This window comes from Rhamphochromis longiceps, linkage group LG22, assembly GCF_057381845.1.
Source record: "Rhamphochromis longiceps isolate RC_006_pf linkage group LG22, R_longiceps_female_GT1.1, whole genome shotgun sequence".
Taxonomy (NCBI): Eukaryota; Metazoa; Chordata; class Actinopteri; order Cichliformes; family Cichlidae; genus Rhamphochromis; species Rhamphochromis longiceps.
In genome coordinates, this window is record NC_140577.1 from 16,894,577 (window position 1) to 16,905,275 (window position 10,699).

Below are 10,699 nucleotides of genomic sequence, written 5' to 3' on the forward strand. Positions count from 1 at the left end.
GAAAACGGCTCATAAAAATTCAACAATTTGGCACTAGGAAAAAAGTAGCTGTAGCTAAAGTTATTTATGAGCCTATGATAACTAAATAAGCTGTTTCTGAATAACAACTTGATCATGTTTTCTAAAGGACAGGCAGGTATCTTGAGTCTTTATGTGTGAGAGGTGCCAGTGGGAGCTATACCTGCTGTAGATTTCTTCACACAGTACTGTGCAAAAACCCCTCGTTTCTTTATATTTGCTTGGAAAATGGGAAACAGGTTCGGGGATTTATTGAAATATGTGCAACCATAAATGGAAATAGAGCACATAAGTCAAAAACCAAGCTTGAAAGTCAATATTTGGTATGACCATCTTTATTCTTCAACAAAGCCTGAACTCTTTTATCCAAGTTTTCCTTTAATTTCTTTAAGTAGTCTTCAGGAATGTTTCACCAGGCTCCTTGAAGAACATGCAATGTTCTTCTCTGGATGTTGGCTGCCTTTTGTTCATTTCTCTGTCAAGATGATCCCACACTGCTTCAGTAATGTTGAGGCTCTGGGGAGGCCAATCCACTGTGTGTTTTTCTGTCCAGGTATGCTTTTACCATACCACCTTTATTTATAAAGCACTTTAACATAAAACCAGAGTTCACAAAGTGCTGTACATGCTAAAAGCATAAGTAAAGAAAATTAAAATGAGATAAGATAAAATAAAATAAATAACTAAAAAACTAAAATAAATTGAAACATGTCAAAACAAATTGAGTCAACCCCTCTAATCAATGCCAAAGGCTTCAGCGAATAAATATGTTTTAAGAAGACTTTTAAATTCAGAGAGAGAAGAGGCCTGCCTAACATGCAAGGGTAGATCATTCCACAACTTTGGAGCAACTACAGCAAAAGCACGATCACCTTTAGATTTATACTTAGTTTTTGGTACCTTAAGGAGCTGCTGATTGGCGGACCTAAGGGAACGGGGAGGTGTATATGGTTGTAGTAGCTCCGAGAGGTAGGGGGGGGCCAGGCCATTAAGAGATTTAAAAGCAAATAAGAGAATTTTAAAAACAATCCTAGAATGTACATGTAGCCAGTGGAGTGAAATTAAAATTGGGGTAATGTGCTCAAACTTTTTTGTTCCAGTTAAAAGACGTGCTGCAGCATTTTGCACAACCTGCAGGCGCCTAATGGATGCATCACTAACCCCAAAATAAAGTGCGTTACAATAATCCAGCCTAGAAGTAACAAAGGCATGGATTACTGTCTCAAAATGCTGTTTCGATAAGATAGGCTTTATTTTGGCTAATTCCCTCAAATGAAAAAAGCTAGATCTTACAGCAGCTCTGACCTGGCTTTCAAGTTTAAGATTTGCCTCTATTTTAACTCCCAGATTAGTGATGACTGGTTTAACATACTTTTTATGTATTGAAAGTGTGTTTGGGATCATTGTCATGCTGAAAAAGGAATCTGTTACCTGTGGATCAAAATCTGATGGTACTTATTTATGTTCATTTTGACAAGATTCCCGATATCAGCGATGGAAAAGCAGTCTCAAACCACGACATAGTCTCCACTGTGTTTTACAGATGGCTTTAGATTCTTGCTGTTGTATCTCTCTGTCCGATGATTTGAACCAAAGGTTTCAAGCTTGGATTCATCGTTCCACAAGTATTGGTACTTATTTGGTATTTGGCATACCTCAGCCTTTTCTCTCTGCGTCGCTTCCTTAAGAATGGCTTCCAGTCAGCCTCCCTTCCACTGACACATATCTGATGAGGCTTCAGTGAACAGTAGATGGATCACCTGGAGAGCCAGATGCATCTCTCAGGTCCTGTGTCTTGGATTCCTTCCTATTTCTTAAGGATATGACTTTCAGATTTCATTCATCTGCTGTAGATAGCTTTTTACACACACTTCTTTGTCCAGTTTCCTCATATTTTGTAATGTAAGATATAAGACTTTAGATAGTAGCTCTTTGGGAATTACCTTGTTGTTGCAAAAATACTGTTTTATGTCTGTCAAACTGTGTTAAATTCAGAATCTTTGGTAGATTCAACTAAAGAAATGGGAGCAAATGATGTTTTGCTAAAAATCTGTTAAATTGGTTCCTTGCAAAGTTATTTGTTAGGTCAGTAATAAGTGGCCCAGTCTTTGGTCAGGCACAAAGACTGCACTAAAAATGAGTAAACAACAGATAAATAACTGAAGACCTTCAGAAAGCTACTCGAGACCACTTGTCTGGCTCTTTGGAAACAAAATAAGGAAATGACAGGTGGATCAAGAGTTTTGCACAGTAAGTAGAATCCAAACGTTTTGTTCAGTTATGACTGATTCAACTGGAACCAGTGCTGTACCATTATGGTTAATGAGTCTTAATTCCAAGTCACTGTAGTATTACAAAAGAGCAGTGCTATGCACAGTAACACCACCTGTAGTGGAATATACTAACCAATCCATTTTCTTAATTACTTATCTGGGGCCTATCCCAGCTGTGACAGGTCATGAGGTACAGCGCACCCTGGAAAAGTTAAATACAGAGCCAACAGAGACAGACAGACAGTCATCCCCCAAATTAAACACGACACAGAATTAATGCTAATGGCACTGGAGGTGTAAATCAGCAAATGTTTTCTTACAAGTTCATCTACTTAAAAGGTGGTCGATTGTGTTCACAGCTGGTTTCTGCTGCCCCCAAGTGTCCATGGGCATCACCTACTGCAGGTTTAAAGGCTTAAAGAATCACTGTCCTCTTCCCACTTGTTTAATGGGGCTGCAAAGTTACACTTCTTCACTTCTTTTTTTCTAAACATAGACCATAATGTCCCCTGTACTGAATACATAAAACCATATACACAAACAAAGTATCCCCACGCGACATAATTCAGCCTGTCTTTATATAATTAACTTTATTTTTTAAAATCAAAGGGAAATGTTTCACTGTCCTATGCAAAAGCCTTTTGATTTCTCTTGTCTGTCATGAATGTAAGACTGCTACCTGTTCAGGGTTCATGTCTGACACACACCTGTGGCCTACAGGACAGGAATTGAGGGAGTGGCTGTGGCTCAGGAGGTAGAGCGGGTCATCTACTGATGGGAATATTGATGGTTTGTTCACTGTATGTGTATGAATGTCAGAGGATAAAGTGCTTGTATGAATGGGTGAATGGGCCTCACAGTAGAAAGCAATCTGAGTGCTCAGAGTAGAAAAGCACAATAGAAGCGCTGCTTCGTTTACAAAGATGATACAACAGGATGTTAGGCACAATAAGCAAGATGGTTCGTATTTCTAGCATCTGCGCCTCAGCCTGTGTCATTCTCTGCTGCCCTCATGTGGCCTGGTCCCAAGTGTGCAGCAGTTAAAGGATGTCAGTTCTCAACGTAAAGACGTCAGTATTAACAGCTCTATGAAAACAGGAACTAATAGTGTGCAGACATGTGATGGGAAACAACCTGACTGAGTGCTTTGTTGGAAGGACTGTTGCTGTTGTTCCGACTGGAACTATACTTTACTTTAATTCAAAGTGCCTTTTGTGGTAAAGTGCAAACATTGTCATGACGTGCACACCCAAGTGAAACTGATTCATAAATGTATTCTGAAGATTATCTGTCAGTGTTGTTGTCTTTTCTTTCTTTTACCCTTTGGTCTCTTAAGGGCCCTTTTGTTAGTTGCTTTTATGACTGGAACAAATGTATCAGACTCTGTAGTAAAAAGCAAACTTTTCTGCTGTTATTTTATTATCGCAGTACATCTTCAACCCTTCCTCTTTCCACAGCCTAAATAACATTAAATATGACGTAATAACTGTTTAAAATCTGAAATGTCTTTTTCCATTCGATGAATTGTAACCAGTTTCATCAGTGTTTGAACTTGTTTTTCCTCTGAAGGCTGAGAAGTCATTTTTACTGTGGAGAGCGTAATCTCCTGTGTTAATAGCAAATGTAAACTTTCATTATGGCTACTAAAATGTTTTATTCATATTTTTAAAGAATAGATGCTTTAATGTATTTTTATTATAAAAAACAGAAACTTCTGTTAAGTTTCTGGTTGCGAGGGGAAATCCCAGGTGATCAGCAGTTTCTGAAATACCACCCTTAAAATCACTTAGATTACATTATTTATGCTCTGTTCTCAAGATCGATTTGAACTTCTAGCAGGTCGTCTTAACTATGTCTACTTGTCTGAATTGCTGCCCTGTGATTGGCTGATTAGATGTCTGTGTTAGAAAACAGTCCAACGGGTAATCTAACAAAACGAGTCTTTACAATTGAAGAGTAACAGAGGTCATACGAACGCGGGTCCTTTCAAAATAAAAGCTGCCCTGAGTCACAAAAGCTACAAGACTGACGAGAGAAAACATGAGCAGAGAATTTAGAAATCTATTTGCACTCCGTACCCCCCCCCAAGAAATTGGACAACTTTATGTCACCACATCAGAAAAAAACACTTCATTAAATGGTCCGTGGGCACATAAAAACAACTCTTAAATGTTCTTTTTCAGCATTAATAAATCACAAAGAAACTATCAGCATGTTAGACATTTGACTGATCATTGTTGGCTTAAAGAAAGAAAGAGGCTGCAAAGTGTCGTACTCTAATAACAATGCTGCCCATGTGTTTGCAAGTTGCCAATACGTTAAATTATTTATAACTTTTTCTTACAAAGTATTAAAGAACAGTTAGCTTCAGTTTGTAGAAAAATGAAACAATCACACAATAGTGGACATGCACTTTAGTGGTACAAAAATCTTGCATACTGCAACTACATAATCACAAAAGGTAAAAGTTATCAAATCCTTTCAGGGTCACCAAAAAAAAAAAAAGGAAACAGTAGATTGTGTCATACAGTAGCGCACTTATTAAAATTCACACGAGCTGCGGGATTATTCCACGACAACAAGCTTTCCAACTTTACACACTCTGCGATGAGCAAAAACCTCACAATACTTTAGTTTTGTCCTCTGAGCTTATTTAGAGCGATACAGTGGTGAGAATTAAAGGTGCAATTTGTAAAGAGTGTTCTGTTTCTCAGCCTGACTCAGGACTGCAGATGGACTTTTCCTCCAGTTTTATTTTGGGGACAGTAGGCCATTCAGGAGCCTCGCATGCCATCTTGCTTTGCATATACCAGTTGTGCATAGAAAAAGAGTGACGGATGACTCAAACCTTTTTACTTGCAAAGTTTGTTAATTTGAATATAAAAATTTTCTGCAGAGGCTGACAAAAACAGTCATGTTCTGTCATTTAATTTTAAAAGGTAAAACGGAACAAAATTGCTCTTAAATAAAAAGCAAAGCACACCAACAAAATGTGTTTTTTTAACTGCTCCTTTAAAGTTTCCTGAATGTGTCGCTCTTTTATGAAAGTGCATGTTAGAGCACCTCACTTCATAATATTGCTCTTATTCTTTTTTCATAAACATATGACACTGAAAAAAAACAACACTGATGTTGTTTAGCTAACTCACGTCTACTTGTTTGCACTTACTTTGCTGCTTTCCTGTGCTCTGTTTCACATGGAGACACACACGAGCTATCGGCTTTAGAAATCCATATAATAGGTCGGCCGGGCTGCCTAAAATACACAGACAGCCAGTGTCCAATCAGGACTTCTCCCTGGCTTTCCCTCTCCACCAATCTCAGCTTTAGACCTTCTAGCTTTGGGACACAGTAACAGCAGTAGTGTTCGTGCAGTACTGATGAGCCTGTTGGCAGGTAAAGACCAACTGAGCCAGGGAAAAAGACTAATGCAGTGTCTAACTGTGCTGGATTGCACGACTGATAATCATGCAATCACCAAAATGCTGATATGTGAAGATTTAACTTATATAGATTTTTGTTTGCACTGGACTTTTTATTGTTATTTATTTTAACAGCAGATCAACAACTGTTTGTGTTTGCTATCACAGATGCTGTTGCAGCATTGATATATTATAAAGCTAGCTAACATCATGTTGTAGGATCCAAGCCTCCAGCTGTCTGTGTCACCTACTGCCATTAACGCGCACAGGACACACTGTAAGGTCAGTTGTAGGCTGAAACCGAAACCGTCCAGCGCTTTTGTCCAACCCCGTCCACCACTGCATTTATAATTTCATCTCTACAACATAACATGTAGAATCTGACATAACTTCAGAAACTTTGAAGGATTTCATCACATTGTGCTGACGATTCCACTTAATTTTTAAATGTTTTTAATTAAACATCTTACATATTGCACCTTTAAATCCCTTACAGCAGGAGATGTTTCTCATCCCACTGTACCAGGTCTACGTCTGTATACGTTTCATTTTATAGAGCGTTCCAAGTTTTTCCCAGCAAAGTCACTCTCCTCTGTGTTAGTAAATCTGAGTTTGATAAAATTTTCTAGATACTCTTTAAACAGAAGTCTAATACTGCTATCTGCCTCCTCTGCGCTGAACAACTATGGTCCCCGCCACAATGTCGTACACAGTCCTGTTGTGCTGGAAGAAGAGGAGGGTGATAAAGACAGGGAAGAGGAAGGCAATGGAGAAGTTCTTGTTCAACGCCCGCACAGTAGAGCTGTGAAAATCGAGAGAGACGAGGCAAAATATGAGCTCAAACAGGGACTTACTGAATCCCACACAGATGCTCTAAAAGAACTGGAAACAACAAATAATATACTTTTTTTAAAAACTTTTTAATAAATATAAAAATAACTCAACAGGGAAAAAACCAACATAAAAAGTGTGAAGACTCACGCTGAGAAGGACACGTTGGATGCTGGGACCACAAGAACACAGTTGGGTCGTATAAGGGTGGACGTATCGCACGTCACCACCCGCAAGCCGAGCAGGAACTTTCCTGGCGTAGCTCCACCAGCGCCCCAAATACAGATGATCTGATTGGACGAGAACAACAAACATCACACCGCTTGTCACCGAATGTCGTTCGGTAGGAGAATTACGAAAGACTTTCATTTCCATGTCTTGCAACGTATATTTAGCTGCGCTGTTCTGGGAACTACCCTCGCCCTCAGTGTGCATACATGAAAAGGTGGAGGCTGGAAGAACAGCAGCAAGGCCCACAGAACAGAGCAGGCATCAGTGGTGATAGATAATATTGATTAAGTCACAGTTGGTGTCAGATGGGTTGCAAAGCAGCCAGCAGATGCACAAACAAAAATAACAGTATATAGTAACAATTAGTGAATTAATCAAGAGTATAATTCCAGCTTTTGATCAGCCCCATGCACAACAACCACAGTCAGAGACCAGTTGAAGGGGAATATTTAGATAAGCTTGCACTTTTCAGAAAATGTGCCTATTTTAATGTGTGAAGCGTTAAATGAACTAATGCTAGGCTCAAGTTTTTATTGCCCAATATTTCGCAGTGCAATACACATGGCCATGAAAATAAATTACTCAAGCTTTTATTTATTGCATAACTAATCCCGGCCCAAAACATTAACAGGACAAGAAATTTGTTTTCAGTATAGCACAAACAAGCTCAGAGGCAGAGAAGGAAACATGCCATATGGTGTGAGTCTGAGCAGGGGTGCATGAATATCCCAGAGCTGGCTCCCACCTGGGAAAACAAGACAATATCGTAATTCTAACAAGAGACGGGATAAGTGACTTAATCGCAGGCAACTATGAATGCAACGTTGCATCACTGTTCTCTGTGGGCGCCGCAAAGAACTCTGACGCTGCCTGTTCTCATTAAACAAGAGAACGTGCTGCTGCTATTGGGTGTAAATGAGAACAGTGCGAAATGTTATTTATACTCTAACAGGTGTTCTGCTTTAATTCGCAGTTGCACAATGAAAACCTTGTACACTCTAAAATGTTATTAAATGTTATAAAACAGAAAGCTTAGTTTGGGTGAAGATAAACACACGCTAGCATGCAAATTTTCAATATTAATATACTTCTGCACATCACTTAACCGAGCATTTATCAAGGCAATGAGAAATGAGACTCACCTCGTAGACACACACCAGTACCCTGTAGACCAGAGCAACAGCCATCATCTTCTGCAGGTCCTCCAGGGACGTGTTCTCATCTATCTCCTCCACAATGAAGTGGGTGATAAATTTGGCAATGTCCCTTTAAAGAAGAGAGACAGTTTGTCTGTGCAAAGCGGCATAACTTGGAATTCAAGCAGATTGAGAGGCCTCATTTAAAGTTGAGTCTTTGCCCGTTTATCCTGGTGTTTTTTACTCACTTCATACCACTCAGATACATGATCCATAACACGATGGTGGCTTTCACACAAAACAGGATGAAGAAGTCCACAGTCTCTGCGAGGAACCTCTGGAGAGGAGAGGGGATGGTGTACTCTTGTCCTGCATGGCAGATGAAAAGACAACAGAACAGCCGTTTTCATTACCGTGGCAACTCAAAGCTTCATAAACTCATAATCATTCACATATAATCAGTGAACAGACACTGCTGACAGTCACAAGAGAAAACAGAGGACGAGGAAAAACCTTGAAAGACTCTTAAGCATATAAGCTCGTTTCCTCTAGGTCATTTACTTAAGCCTGGTCAGACTCATGACCTAGCTTTAACACAGAGCTGGGTCTTACATTCAATTGTTACTAATCAGATTACAACAAATAAGCAACAATAATCAGCCCGGATGATTATCCTGCTTTAAAGATTACATTGTGATTACTTCCATAAATTCTTATTAAACTTTTACTAATCATAATGCTTTCAATTCATAAACAGTAATATATATTTAGTATGTGCACCTCTTGTGCAGTTCTTATGAGGGTAATTTAAAAACGTTTAAAGAGAAACTTACATTTGTGAGTTGTTTAAATATGTTTAATACTGAAGTAATGTAAAAGTATTCATGTAGACTGGGCAGCATGTGTTGTAATTAGCACTTAGTAACTGATTCGCGCTGCCAAACCTGAGCCCTACCTGCCTGAGGCGGGTTCCCGTTCTGCTGCTGACCAGGACGAGCATCGGCACCCGGGAGCGGGTTGGTGGCTGAGCCCAGCTCGGTCCCGGCAGCCAGGTGAGGAAAGGAAGCTGCGGGGGATGTGACAGGATAGTAGCTGTACCAGCTCCTTGTGTCAAATGCTTGCTGCCCACTGACGGGTGTACCCGGCGGCGTCTGAGCGCTTATCCCCGGCGGAGGGAAGGGGAAAGCTGACAGAGCCACCCAGCTCTGCCAGCTGGCGTACCCCCAGTAATACTGCCACATCCACTGCTGCAAGTTTGCGCAGTATTCCGCTGTAGCGGTGCTCCGAGGCTGCTGTGCGTCACTTTCAGGACCGCTGCTGCTTTTTTCGTCCGTCATAGCCGCAAATATACCTCAGCGTCCTCACAGGCTTGCCTGAATTTGGCAGGAAAACCGTTTAAAACGCGTTTAGCCCTCAGGTAATCCTCCCGGTGCCCCGTTCATTAGCTCCCGGCTGGTGCAAGGAAGCGCCGGCTAAATGTGTTTGTAAATACGGGGACTTCCGGGACCACTCACTGCTATACGCCGCGCCCTGAGTCTGTGTCGTTTTATAATATTTATGAAGCTCAAATTAAAGACTTGTGTGTCTTTAAAACAATACTATCTACTCTATCAGTGCTTCATTTATCATAAATAAACACCGTGTAATCACAATGGCAAGAAACTCTATCCCCCTGCTGTCATTAATGGTATGAGCCATTTAAAGGATCATTCTGGGGTTTTTTTGTTTGTTGTTATTTTATTCAGGTTCCTGTGGATACTTGTCATACTTTGAAAAGTACATTTCTTCCACCTTTGGCAGCCATAGCAAACATTTACTGCTTTTGATTTTTAAAATTATGCCCTTTATTGAGCTGTTAATTTTCCACAAGTTCACAGCACAAGTTTTAAATGTTTACCGCTAGTTTCCAGTTGTAGTGTGATTTGTGTTAGTGTGCTGTGTCTACTTGCTTCCACTACTGGCATCTCTTCCTCACATCTTAGCTCCTTTGGAGAAGGGCAGGAAATCCACAGCATCCGTCTAGAGCATGGGTCTGCAACCTTCACAGTGTTTGTTACAATACTCTGTTACATCCTTCATGGAAACTGTATTCCCTGATGGCTGTGGCCTCTTTCAGCAGGATAATCTTCCCTGCCACAAAGCAAAAGTGGTTCAGGAATAGTTTGAGGAACACAGCAACAAGTTTGAAGTGTTCACATTGCCTCCAAAGCCCCCAGATATTAATCCAAGTGAGCATCTGTAGGATATGCCAGACACACAAGGCCACCTTGCAACTTAAAGGACTTCATGAAATGTTAACAACCTGGTGCGAAACACCACAGCGCACCTTCAGGGCTCGAGTGGAGTCTACGCCTTGATGAGTCGGGCTGTTTTGGCAGCAAAAGGGGGACCAATACAATATTAGACACATAGTCATAATGTTATACTTGATGTCTACAGTATATGTATAGCACGTGCAACATTACTCTAAGACTGCACCACAAGAGAGCAGCAGAGGTCTGTTTATGCACGTTCAACAATACCAAATACAAACAACAGCATTACCTACTCTGTATTTGTACACTTTTATCAACAGTGACTGATGATGATGTCTATTACAGTTAGGCTTATTGCAGTTTTTATGTTGTCTGCTTTAATTCAGGTGCATTTTCTGGGCTTTTCAAAATAAAATGATTCCTCACAGAACTTTTTTGACCATGTACATTCCCACCTCCTACCACATTAAGAGCTCACAAACATCTTAACTGAGTGATTTCTGCAAAGTGGTCTGCCGCTGAGGTCACTGGGG

The 10,699-nt window shown here is 40.3% G+C and overlaps 1 protein-coding gene across 1 annotated transcript; it reads right to left on the reverse strand.

The window, feature by feature from the left end:
- Positions 1-4,392: 4,392 nt before the first annotated feature.
- Positions 4,393-9,369, reverse strand: fam8a1a (family with sequence similarity 8 member A1a). Its single transcript, XM_085396878.1, has 5 exons — positions 8,867-9,369; positions 8,160-8,280; positions 7,918-8,041; positions 6,695-6,834; positions 4,393-6,515 (listed from the first exon to the last, which is right to left on the reverse strand). The coding sequence occupies exons 1-5, from the start codon at positions 9,246-9,248 to the stop codon at positions 6,371-6,373; spliced, it is 912 nt and encodes a 303-aa protein (XP_085253004.1). The 5' UTR covers positions 9,249-9,369; the 3' UTR covers positions 4,393-6,370.
- Positions 9,370-10,699: the final 1,330 nt, after the last annotated feature.